The 13,768-nt window shown below is 45.5% G+C and overlaps 1 protein-coding gene across 3 annotated transcripts in view; it reads right to left on the reverse strand.

Moving 5' to 3' along the window:
• The window catches only part of LOC124777213, a 482,077-nt gene that overhangs the window by 150,983 nt on the left and 317,326 nt on the right, over positions 1 to 13,768 (reverse strand). For all 3 annotated transcript variants that reach the window (XM_047252529.1, XM_047252528.1, XM_047252531.1), the window contains one exon: positions 457 to 577. In XM_047252529.1, coding sequence (XP_047108485.1) covers positions 457 to 577 — 121 coding nt within the window. The remainder of the gene's footprint in view (positions 1 to 456; positions 578 to 13,768) is intronic.

Here is a 13,768-nt window from a genome sequence, read left to right on the forward strand (position 1 = left end):
ATTTGCCTACTCCACCACAATTTTTGAAAGAAATTTCTTCCCATGTTTTTGATGTTTTTCTGATTTTTTCTTTTCTTTCAACAACTGAATTATTTCTAATGTTTCAAAAGCTAGACAGTTTAAGGCTGTATTTTACTGTTGTCAATAATCCCTTCTCTGGTTGGTTATCTTTTATATTTTGGTAAATTGGTAATATATCTCATCTGTCTTATATGCAGAGTTTCAATTTTTTTCTTGCATTATTTTACGGCAAATGTCCATGAGGCTGCTGGAAAAGCCCTCTACAAGATTTATTCATCTATATTGCTCAAATGTAGAGCATATGTTTACTGATAATTTGTGCTATAAGTAATTAGGTAAAGCATGTTTTCAACAAATTATTAATAAAATATATAGTCCAGTAAAACTATTTTGAATGAAATTATTTAAATAATAGTTGTGGAATATGGAACTTACGTGTAACCTTTACTTGATATGCAGTTGACTTTCACAAAATCAGACTCCTCCAAGTGGTACTCTGTATGTGTTTGAGTTGTTACACCATCATGTGTTGCATGATCACTATCACGAAATATATCTGTCAGATGAAATCACGGAGGGAAAACTTAATTATCATTAAAATATTGTATACAATCTTTTCCCCAAAACTTAAGGGGACTACAGTTACAATACAAGTAAATTTCTCTCTCTCTCTCTCTCTCTCTCTCTCTCTCTCTCTCTCTCTCACACACACACACACACACACACACACACACACGTGTGGTGATTTTTTTATGTATACAGAAGCATCACTTACAGGAAGTACAGATAATTTGCATATGAAAATTCCTCTTCTATTTCTTTGTTTGGTCAATGGTTTAGTCAATAATTAATACCAAAGTGTTTTGTTTACAGAAATAGGCAGCCACACTGGCAGAAATTCATAGTTCAAGTTGACAATACAGGGAGGATAGGTACAAGGAAACATACACCACATTTGCTCGACAATATTTGCCACGTAAAACACTGCCAGATAAGCTCTGAAGGTGTAAAATGTTTCCACAGTTATGACTCTTCTGCTTGGTTCACTACTGAAACTTTCTCTGAATTTTACAACCAACATAATTCCTTCTGACAAAGCAGTTTCATGAAATCTTTATAGTGTGATAATTTTATGTATGACTTAATTAGTTTTATGTTCTTCTGACTTGTCATTTATGAGCTATAAAAATGTAAAAATAGCTTCATAAATATTTGTTTTCATGAAAAACGGTTCATAATGCTTCAGTTCCTTTCAGCTTAATCTGTCATTTGATTTTCCATACACATTAAAAGTCACGATATAATTTGCAAGAGAACAAAAAACAAGTTGACATTCATAATTAGTAAAACATGATTTTATTAATACAGTATGATGCATTTCAAGTTGTTAACTTCAATTCATTTACACATTGTTTTCTGTAGCTTCCGTCATGAAGAAGAGCCTTAAGGAAAGTGGATCAAGTTACACATTAACCTCAGAATTACAAAGTGTGTGTAAGCGAAAAATGTTCACTGAGAGCATGTTGGATAATGATAATTCGAAATTTACAAAAATAAGTGGCACCTCATTTAACCACACAACTTCAAAGATGATTTTGATAAACCCCTTTTGTGGAGACAAGGGCACATAGTTAACTGCAAAGCTTAGGGAGAATCACACACTAAAATAGAGAATACCTCAACACAGGAACACGTTCATGCAGAGGTGCTTCCATTATTTTCAAAATTTTTGACAGTATACCAAAAGCAAAATAAGATAGAAACTGTTTTTTTGAAGTATTAAAGTAGAATCTTTGAACATATAATGCGATTGTATATATCAAAAGTCTACCCACCCAGAAACAGCAGGAGAAAAAACATATAAAGGTACTGAAATTTGCAAGCTTTCAGAGCCAGAGGCTCTTTCTTCTCATAGAAGCATTGAAAGGGAAATAACAGTGATGAAGGAAAAGAACTGGTGAGACCTAGGAAATGGGGAGAGTTCAGCAAAGTCATCCAGAACCCTGGGTCAGGAGAGAATTACCAGACAGGATGAGAAGGAAAGACCGATTATTGGGGACTGCACAAGACAATATTTGGAAACTTGAGAGCTTAAAAATGGAAGACAGGATAATATGCATGACAGATATTAATGACAAAACATCACGCACAAGTTAATAAGAGAGAAAAGCTAAGTACATTGTATGTAGTAGAGGTGGGAGCAGGTAGACAGGTAGGAAAATACGAGGGCTATTCAGAAAGTAGGGAACGTTTCCACCGGACGCTGCTAGGCACACACCGATCGCATATATTTTGGTGCGTGTGTACTTGGCAGCTTAGTCGGCATCCATCTGTGACAGCAGGAATGTCTCCGTGCATCTGGTTTTTTTTATATTAGAATTTGAAATGCGCGCTGCAACTGAAAATCCTGCCAGTTGTGAGGTGTGATCTGTGATATGGTTTTTGTTGGCAAAAAACCTAAAACCAATAGAAGTTTATCGTGAACTGAGTGAAGTGTACAGAAACAACATAATGAGTGAATGTTCCGTCCGAAAATGATGCATTCGGTTTAAAAATGGCCGAACCTACATTCATGATGAAGAGAAGAATGGACACCCAAGCATTGTGACTGGCGATCTCGTCGCTAAAGTTTATGAAACTATTAAAGTTGATGAAACTATTCGTGAAAACCATCGCTTCACAATAACGGAGCTTTCACTTTCTTTCCCACAAGTTTCACGGATTTTGTTGTTTGACATTGTCACTCAAAAGCCTGGCTACCACAAATTTTGTGCACAATGGGTGCCCAAAATGCTTGCAGAGCACCATAATGAAAAGCGAATGGGGGCAACGTTGACATTTCTGGAGGCCTACCATTAATATGGTGATTCATTACTGGATCAAATCGTAACCAGTGACAAGACTTGGGTGAAACTTGTCAATTGTGAGACAAAATTACAGTCCATGGAATGGGGGCACACAACGTCCCCCCAAAAACCAAGAAAATGTTTGCAAACCTTGTCAGCAAGGTAATTGGGGCGACAATGTTTTGGGATAGGCAAGGTGTACTTCTTATTGATTTCACTGAACATGGAGCAACCATAAATTCTGCCCGGTACTGTCAAACTCTGCACAGCCTTAGAAGAGCAGTTCACAAACGTCAAGGAAAGCTGACATCCAAACTTTCGTTTTTGCATGACAGTGCCCAACCTCACATGGCAAACGGGTGCAGAAGCAACCTAGGGTCTGACAAGGATATTATGAGGATTGAGAGAGGGACGGAAAGCTATTCTATGTGTGGTGGGCAAAACCTCATGCAGAATGGACTTCATTCCAGGGCACAATTTTGGGAAGCTGTAGCCTATTTGAAGTAATACATTCAAGGCCAGGATAATTCTGAGTGATAAGAGGTATAATCCTAAGCTGTTTTTTGGAGGCATCAGCAATAGCAGGATTGGGTGTGATGGCCCAGGGAATCTGCTTTTGAATTAAGCTGGTGGGATAATTACTTCCAGTGAGGGCTGAGGTGAGAATTGTGGTGTATGGCCATAGAGTCAGCATCTGAACAAGTACATAGGCCTTGAATGCCAAGGCTGTATGGGAGGGAAGTTTGAAGTGGAAAGGATGGCAACTGTCAAACTGTAAGTACTGTTGTTTGTTAGTAGATGCAATGTGAATAAAAAAGTGCAGCTGACCCTCAGTGGGATGAAGTCAACATCAAGGAAAGTGGCATGGGATTCGGAACAGGACCATGTGAAATTTAATTGGGAGAATGTATTTAGAGATTCCACAAATTTTAACAGGCCAGCCTCACCAAGAGTCAACATGGCAAAGTTGTCAACAATGTTAGTAAACCAGGGCTGAAGGCTTATGTATCCCAGGAAAGCCCCCTCCAATAGGACGCTTAAAAGAATAGTTGACCAGGCACTGGATAGATATGTACCTGGTAGAACATTTCATAATGGGAGCAACCCTCCATGACATACAGTAGAGTAAAGAAATTTCTAAATCTGGTACCAAGCACTGCGGGTTTCCAATCCACGCCAGACAGCATGGGCCTCGATTACCACTAGAGGTCTCTGCAGCTGTTGCAGCGCAAGCCATGGCTGCACACGTTCCTGGCCCGCATATAAAGTGAGGGCGCCATGGTGGAGCACGTGGTCCCAGCAGCCAATACAGACATACCCTATCCTGTATTTAAGCGCTTGCCTCTCGCTCAGCTAGGTAGTCTGATATTCGCATGTGTATATCAACATCTCACCTACAGACAGCGTGTTTACGTTACTTTGTTTCCGTGTACGAGTGGACGTTGTGGATTCGTTAGTTCGTCGCTTGTGAGCCCGTTGCTTCTTGTGTGGTGGTGTTTGTAAGATCTTGCTTGGTCGTCTGGCGTTGCTCATTACCATCCTTTCCCATTCATTTGTTTGCTCATGGGCCACCCCTGTTTGGTCCCACCGCACTTCATTCTCAACAACCCCGCGACTGTTCCGGTAGCGGTTACAACATTTTTGGCGACTAGGTAAACGGTGATAGTTGTTGGCATGGAGGCAAAGTTGGTCTGTCTTCTGGGGCAACAGAAGCAGCTCATGAAACAGCAGCAGCTCCAGTTAGACATTTTACAGCAGTCGCTGTGGTTGCTAATGGACAAAGTTGATGCAAGGGATGCACTGCCACAACAGCTTTCAAGTCATTAGGTGTCCGACGCTTTCCCACGTCTGATATCGTTCCCCTCATTTAATGACGCTAAAGAAGACTAGGAAACATACTTACATTGGCTGAAACAACATTTCACAGCTCTTCAAGTCATGGATGACTCCTTGCAGCAGTCACTGTTTTTGTCTTGGGCTTCCCGAGGCATGTTCTTTCTTCTCCGCAAGTTGGCACCATTGTCCGATCCTGTGGCTCTCTCTTTCCAGGAGATATGCCTTTTGCTGACAAACTATTATTCCCAACACTAGCACATGGTCGCCTCTCGAGAGAGTTCCGCCAGTACCATAAACAGCCTTGTCAGTCGTATTATTCCTGGGTCCCGGACTTTCAGCAGACTCCCTGATCTAGGATGTGGTGATTCAGCTGGCTCCCGATCCTGAGGCCTGCACTGTGGCATTGAAACTCGATAACTCCTCCTTGGAAGAGATTCTCCGCATTGCCCACTCCTTTGAGATTGCTCAAGTGGCTAACGAGCGTCTCATGGTGCGGCCGCAACTGGTGGCGATCGAGGCATCTCGGTGGGTTCCATCCTCACGACGTCGACGTGGCCCAGCCGACAGAGGCCAGCGCCATTGGGACTCCTCTTTGTCAGATGTCTCTATGGCATCGGCGCCTCCAGTTGCCCCTTGTCGCCAGTCGTGAGGCCCACTTCCATATTGCCCACAGTGCTTTACCACACATTCTCGAGCTGATTGTCCCCACCGCTGGAAAACGTGCACTCTGTGTAACAAGGAGAGTCACATCCAATCGGTTTGTCGTAGTCGCCTGACTCACTCCAGTCCTGCCCCTCCTGGGCCTCAAGATACCGTCCATGCTCTGCAATCGGTCATCCCACAGGATGACCCTTCAGTGCAGAAGCATTTTCTCATGCTCCGCCCTTTCACTGAGGAGGCCAGTTTTCAGGTCAACACTGGGCTCCCTGATTAATATGGTGACATATACCCGACTGGGCTCTCCTGAGTTGTCACCCCCCTCTCGGCGTTTGGTCGCTTATTGAGATGGTTCCATTCCCCTTCGTGGGCACTCCGTCGTTCAGGCAACATACAAATGTGTTTCCCAGCTCCTTGCTGTCTTTGTTGTTGACCATCTGTTGGCTTCAAATATTTTTGGCCTGGATGTGTTTCAAATGTTTGGCTTTTCAATTTCCAATGAAGTTGAGGTCATTTCCACGGCTGTTCCTTTTCAGGACTTGGACGATCTGTGCTCCACTTTTGCGTCGTTGTTTGCAACGGACCTCGGATGTGCTTCCGATTTTCAGGTGCACATCATACTTCAGCCAGATGTGCAGCCTCGCTTTTTCTAGGCCCAACCCCTTCCGGTGACCTTACGACCGGCAGTCAACCAGGAACTTGATCGGCTCCAGGTTGCTGGCATTCTAGAGTCTGTGACATACAGTGCCTGGGCGACACCATTGGTGGTCATACGGAAACCCAATGGGTCCCTTCGGCTGTGTGAGGATTTCGGCACTACTGTCAATGCTCAGTCCCTTGTAGACATTTACCCCATTCCCCGACAGAAAGACCTTCTCCCCAAGCTTGCCGGGGGAGAGTACTTTTCAAAGATCGACCTGGCTGAGGCATACCACCAGTTACCCTTTGATGCTGATTCCCAGAACATCTTGGTTATCAATATGCCTTTCGCATTTTACAAGTACAAGCACCTTCCATTTGAATTCTCTTCAGTGCCAGCCATTTTCCAGTGGCTTCTGCAGCAGCTTACACAGCCTATCCCTGACTGTGTGAATTACCTGGATGACATCTTGGTCACTGGGCGTTCCCACCAGGCATTTGCAAAACCTCAGTGCCTTATTTCAATCTCTGCAATCTGCAGGTTTACACTGTCGGCTGGACAAGTGTTGTTTTTTTCAATCGGAACTGGAATACTTAGGCCACTGGCGTAGCAAAGATGGCATTCGCCCTTCAGATTGTAATGTCGTGGCCATTGAGGCCCTTCCTCGTCCCAAGAACTTCCAGGTGTTTTTGGGCAAGGTTACTTATTACTTACGGTTCTTGCCCCAGGGTGCCTCCATTGCTCAACCCCTCAATCACTTGATTCACAAACAGGTGCCTTTTGATTGAACTCCTGCCTGTGACCAGGCTTTTCTCCGTTTAAAGGTGATGCTGAAGACTGCCCCTTGCCTTACTCCCTTCTCTCTGGATCGCCCCTTGGTTGTGGCAGCTGATGTGTCGGCATATGGCATTGGGGCCATCCTCACGCATCAGAATGCCAACAGCTCAGAACAGCCCATCACTTATGCATCTAAGACGTTGACCCCCACACAATGGAACTACTCCCAGCTTGAAAAGGAGGCCCTGGTGATCATGTTCGCCATCCAAAAATTTCACACCTATCTCTTTGGGGCAAAGGTCACCCTCCAGACAGACCATAAACCTTTAATTACCCTTTTCGGACCCCACTCTCACCTAGAGGACGGCTCAACGTCTTCCGCGCTGGGCGTTATTTTTTCGAAATTATGCTTACACCATCCATCCCACTGCCCGCCATGCTAACACAGATGCTTTGTCACGTCTCCCAGCAGGACCCAATCCTGCGTTTGGTCAACAGGAGGTCCTCTTCACATTGATTCCGCCCACCGGGATGCACTGGACGGTCTGCCTTTTATGGCTGCTCACACTGCCATGGCTACACGCCGAGACCCTATCTTGCGGACGGTTCTCCGCTACATGGTCCACTGGTGGCCCTCCTATATTACTCGTCGGATGCAGACCAATTTCATCCCCTGGTGCCACCTGTCCCACAGGCTCTCCATGGTCAATGATGTCCTTCTGTTGGCCATGGAGTCGGATGCCCATCCCTCTGGATTTACGGCATCAAGTGCTCGCTCAGATTGTTACACTGTGGGTACTGGCGTTTGTTCCGCATGAAAGTTTTGGTCTGCCAGCACGTGTATTGGCCTGGCATCGATGGTGACATTGACCACCTGGTCCGTCAGTGCGTTGTGTGTGAGCGTCATCAGGTAAGCCCCCCCTCAGTCATTTACACCCTGGCCTGAGCCTCGCCAGCCCTGGGATCGCATCCATCTCGATTCTGCGGGCCTATTTTTGGGATCCATGTGGTTACTTATCGTTGATGCTTACTCCAAATACCCGTATGTCACCCGCATGGCATCCACCACCATGGAGGCCACATTCACGACCCTGGCCCAAGTTCTCACCATAGAGGGCCTGCCTCACACATTAGTCTCTGATAATGGCCCCCAATTCACGGCATCCTCCTTCCACAACTTCTTTCTGGCCAACGCTATCAAACATATCCATAGCCCACCTTTTCACCCTTCCTCCAATGGCGTGACAGAAGCTTGTCTGCACATTTAAACAACAGTTGATGAAGGCAGTCAAAACATCTCCAACCATGTCGGCCCTCATCCTGTTTTTGAGCACCTATCGCATGATGCCAACTGATGGATGTAGTCCAGCGGTGCTACTCCATGGGCGACAGCTGCGGACCCTGCTCCATTTGCTGACGCCGTCCTCCTCCCGCCCCCATTCCCGGTCCTCTCAGTGTTACGTTCCCGGCACAGCCCTGTGGGCCCGAGTGTACGGGCACAAGGCGGGTTGGATGCCCGCCATGGTCATCGCGGCCCATGGGTGGTATGTGACTTCTGTGCAGACATCGAAAGGGTTGGAGTGCCACCATCATAACCAGCTCCGCCCTCGTGACCCCATGGGTCTCCCGCTGCCACCTCCTCCTCTGCTACCTCCTTCAGTTCAGACGTGGACATCGAATTGCCGCCGCCGCCACTGCCCCCCCCCCCCCCCTCCTGCGCTGCCTCCATGCCTCCAGGTGGATCGGTGGCTCCCTCCGCCGCGCTGGCCTCTTGACCTCTGGGTCAGCTGTCATGGACACGTCGGACGTCCCTTCCTCCCCACCAACGGCGGTTGGCGAGCCCGTATCTTCTCCCATCTGCCGACCATCTCGGCACTGTCCAGGGTGTTTCTGCCCCTACTCACAAGTTTCATGGGGGAGGGTTCTGGTACCGAGCGCCGCGGGTTTCGAATCCACGCCAAACGGCATGGACCTTAGTAAATGAATCGACTTCATTTACTTCCGTTACGATGGACGTGGAATAATTATGGGCAAATTTTAAACATATTGTAAATCACGCATTGGACAAGAATATGCCGAAAAAGTGGGTTACAGATGGAAGAGACCCACCGTGGTTTAACAGCGCAATTCGGAGAATGCTCAGGAAGCAAAGGCAGTTGCACTCACGGTACAAGAAAGATCAGGAGAACGAGGACAGGCAAAAGTTAGTAGAGATTTGTACTGCTGTAAAAAGAGCAACACGTGAAGCATTCAACCACTACCACCATCATACCTTAGCAAAAGATCTTGCTGAAAACCCAAGGAAATTCTGGTCTTACGTAAAATCTGTAAGCGGGTCGAAGGCTTCCATCCAGTCACTCACTGATCAGTCTGGCCTGGCAATGGAAGACAGCAAAACGAAAGCTGAAATTTTAAATTTGGCATTTGAGAAATCTTTCATGCAGGAGGATCGTACGAACATACCGCCGTTTGAGTTTCGTACAGATTCCTGTATAGAGGATATAGTGATAGGCATCCCTGGGATTGTGAAGCAGCTGAATGGGTTGAAAATAAATAAATCGCCAGGTCCTGATGGGATTCCAATTCAGTTTTACAGAGAGTACTCTAAAACATTGGCTCCTTACTTAGCTTGCATTTATCGCGAATCTCTTGCCCAACATAAAGTCCTGAACGACAGGAAAAAAGCGCAGGTGACGCCTGTATATAAGAAGGGTAGAAGGTTAGATCCTCAAAATTACAGACCAATATCCTTAACATCGGTTTGTTGCAGGATCCTCGAACATATTCTCAGTTCGAATACCAAGAATTTCCTTGAGACAGAGAAGTTGCTGTCTATACATCAGCATGGCTTTAGAAAGCATCTCTCCTACGAAACGCAACTCGCCCTTTTTTCACATTATATCTTGCGAACCATGGATGAAGGGTATCAGACGGATGACATATTCCTTGACTTCCGGAAAGCGTTTGACTCGGTGCCCCACTGCAGACTCCTAACTAAGGTACAAGCATATGGGATTGGTTCCCAAATATGTGCGTGGCTCAAAGACTTCTTAAGTAATAGAATGCAGTACATTGACCTCGATGGAGAGTGTTCATCGGAGGTGAGGGTATCATCTGGAGTGCCCCAGGGAAGTGTGGTAGGTCCGCTGTTGTTTTCTATCTACATAAATGATCTTTTGGATAGTGTGGATAGCAATGTGTGGCTGTTTGCTGATGACGCTGTGGTGTACGGGAAGGTGTCGTCGTTAAGTGACTGTAGGAAGATACAAGATGACTTGGACAGGATTTGTGATTGGTGTAAAGAATGGCAGCTAACTCTAAATATAGATAAATGTAAATTAATGCAGATCAATAGGAAAAAGAATCCTGTAATGTTTGAATACTCCATTAGTAGTGTAGCGCTTGACACAGTCACGTCGATTAAATATTTGGGCATAACACTGCAGAGCGATATGAAGTGGGACAAGCATGTAATGGCAGTTGTGGAGAAGGCAGATAGTTGTCTTCGGTTCATTGGTAGAATTTTGGGAAGATGTGGTTCATCTGTAAAGGAGACCGCTTATAAAACACTAATACGACCTATTCTTGAGTACTGCTCGAGCCTTTGGGGATCCCTATTAGGTCAGATTGAGGGAGGACATAGAAGCAATTCAGAAGCGGGCTGCTAGATTTGTTACTGGTAGGTTTGATCATCACGCAAGTGTTACGGAAATGATTCAGGAACTCGGGTGGGAGTCTCTAGAGGAAAGGAGACGTTCTCTTTTCATGAATCGCTACTGAGGAAATTTAGAGAACCAGCATTTGAGACTGACTGCAGTACAATTGTACTGCCGCCAACTTACATTTCGTGGAAAGACCACCAAGATAAGATAAGAGAGACTAGGACTCGTACAGAGGCATATAGGCAGTCATTTTTCCCTCATTCTGTTTGGGAGTGGAACAGGGAGAGAAGATGCTAGTTGTGGTACGAGGTACCCTCCGCCATGCACCGTATGGTGGATTGCGGAATATGTATGTAGATGTAGACCTCAATTAGCACTAGAGGTCTCTGCAGCCGTCGCACCGTAAGCCGTGGCTGCGCACATTCCTGGCCCGCGTATAACGTGTACCCAGCAGCCAATACAAACGTACCCTATCCTGTATTTAAGCGCCTGCCTTTTGCTCAGCTACGCAGTCTGATATTTGCATGTGTCTATCAACATCTCGCCTACAGACAACGTGTTTACGTTACTTTGTTTCTGTGTATGAATGAACATTGTGGATTTGTTAGATTGTCGCTTGTGACCCCGTTGCTTCTTGCATGTTGTTGTTTGTAAGGTCTTGCTCGGTCACCTGTGTCCGTCCTTTCCCATTCGTTTGTTTGCTCGCAGGCCGCCCCCGTTTGGTCCCGCCATGCTGCGTTCTCGGCAACCCCACAACCATTCTGGTCGCGGTTACAACATTAAACATATGGACATTACTACATAACAGGTGTAAAACAAAGCATAGGAATATGGATAGAGAGAAGCTGATTAAATGTGTTTGGTTGTCAAGAGAGCAATGTGTGAATCCTTCAATGACTACCCTAGCAGAATACTGTCGAATGATCTTTCACAAAACCCAAATAAATTCTGATCATCTATAAAGGCTGTTAATAGCACCAAAGTTAGTATCCAGTCCCTAGCAAATAAGACAGGAACTGAAATTAAGTGCACCAAAGCAAAAGCTAAAACAGGAAACCAATGCTGAAATTCTTATCTCAGTTTTCAAATATTTCTTTACAAAGGAAAACCCAGGAGAACTGCTCCAACTTACTCCTCGTGCCACTGAAGCACTTAGTGAAATAAGTGTTAGTGGTGTTGAGAAACAGCTGAAACTGTTAAAATTGAACAAAGCTCCAGGGCCCAATGGACTGCCTCTTTTCTAACTATACTCTAGCATAGATACCGTGAACAAAAAAGTGTACCTTGGACAAAAAACTGTGCCCAGTAGTTGGAAGCAAGCACAAGCCATTCCCAGCTACAAGAAGGGTAGCAGAAGTGATCCACAAAACTACGATCCAATATCCTTGATACTGATTTGAAGGAATATTATGAAACGCGTAGTTGCTACTCGCTACATGGCGGAGATGTTCAGTCGCACATTGGCACAACAAAAAGAATGGCAGAAAGTGAGCTTTTGGACAAAAAGGCCTTCGCCAGAGATAGACAATATACACACAGACACTCACACAAATGCAACTCACACACCAGTCTCTCTGGCTGCTCAGGCCACACTGCGAGCAGAAGTGCGTGATGGGGGAAGACTTCAGGTGGTGAGGCTAAGGAGGAGGCTGCAGCAGGGAAGGGGAGGGATGGTGGGTTAGGGGTGGGGACAGTAAAGTGCTGCTTGTGGGAGCATAGATGGACAAGGTGTAAAGAGAGTAGGGAAGTTGAGTGCAGCCGGGAGGTTAGATGGAGGGAGATGCACAGGGGTGGGTGGTGGGGGGCGAGAGCGTGATAGCGAAAAAGGAGAGAACTTTGATACTGATTTGTTGTAGAATCTTAGAACTTTTTCTGAACTCAAACAAAATGAGACATCTCAAATAGAATTACCTCCTCCACTCCAATCAGCAAGGATTGCACAAACATCAACCATGCAAAACCCAACTCACACTTTTCTCTAATGACATAAGGAAAGATCTGGATCAAGGCAAGTCAGGTAGATGCAGTATTTCTTGATTTCCGAAAAGCATTTGACTCTGTACCATAACTGTGCTTACTGTCAAAAGTATGATCATATTAAGTATCAAGCAAAAATTGTGACTAGATTGGGGATGTATTGGTAGGGAGGATGCGGAAAGTTATCTCAGATGGAGGGTCATCATCATATGCAGAAGTAACTACGGGTGAGGCCCAGGGAAGTGTGTTGGGACCCTTGCTGTTCATGATATTAATGACCATGCAGACAATGTTAATAGTAACCTCAGACTCTTTGCAGGTGATGCAGTTACCTGTAATGAAGTACTGTCTCGAAGAAGCTGCATAAATATTTAGTCTGATCTTTGAAATTTTATAAAGTGATGCAAAGATGGTTAATTTGTTTGAAATGTTCAGAATGTACAATTCTGCACTTCACAAAACGAAAATCCTGTGACTATAATATCAATGAATCACAGTTGGACTCAGCCAACTCATTCAAATACCTGGAAGTAACACTTTGTAGGGATACGAAATGGAATAATCACATAGGCTCAGTCACATTTAAAGCAGGTGGTAGACTTTGGTATGAAATTACAATGAAATGAACACCGTTAGCTGCTTACAGGCATTGACATACGTCAACGGGGACAGATGAAAATGTGTGCCCCGAGTGGGACTCGAACCCGGGATCTCCTGCTTACATGGCAGACGCTCTATCCATCTGAGCCACCGAGGACACAGAGGATAGCACGACTGCAGGGATTTATCTCTGGCACGCCTCCTGCGAAACCCACATTCTCAACGTATTGTCCCGCACTACAGTCGTAGTGCCCCCGCCCACTATACTCATTACTCGCGGCGCGTTGCTGATTCCCATAAGAGTTCGGGCACTGTTTGTGCATTCGCACAGAAGAAGAAGATGGTCAAGTGGCTGGTGAGCCTTAACTATATATATACTAAGATGGTATCTGTTCTTTCGGACATGTCCGAACCATCGGTGACCATGCAGCTCGTTAGAATGAAATTACAATGAAATGAACACCATTAGCTGCTTACAGGCATTGACATAAGTCAACGGGGACAGAAGAAAATGTGTGCCCCGAGTGGGACTCGAACCCGGGATCTCCTGCTTACATGGCAGACGCTCCATCCATCTGAGCCACTGAGGACACAGAGGATAGCGTGACTGCAGGGATTTATCTCTGGCACGCCTCCCATGAAACCGACATTCTCAACATATTGTCCCGCACTACATTTGTAGTGCCCCCTCCCCCCCCCCCCCCCCCCATTATACTCATTACTCGCGGCGCACTGCCGATTCCCGTAAGAGT

Source organism: Schistocerca piceifrons, chromosome 2, assembly GCF_021461385.2.
Source record: "Schistocerca piceifrons isolate TAMUIC-IGC-003096 chromosome 2, iqSchPice1.1, whole genome shotgun sequence".
Classification (NCBI taxonomy): domain Eukaryota; kingdom Metazoa; phylum Arthropoda; class Insecta; order Orthoptera; family Acrididae; genus Schistocerca; species Schistocerca piceifrons.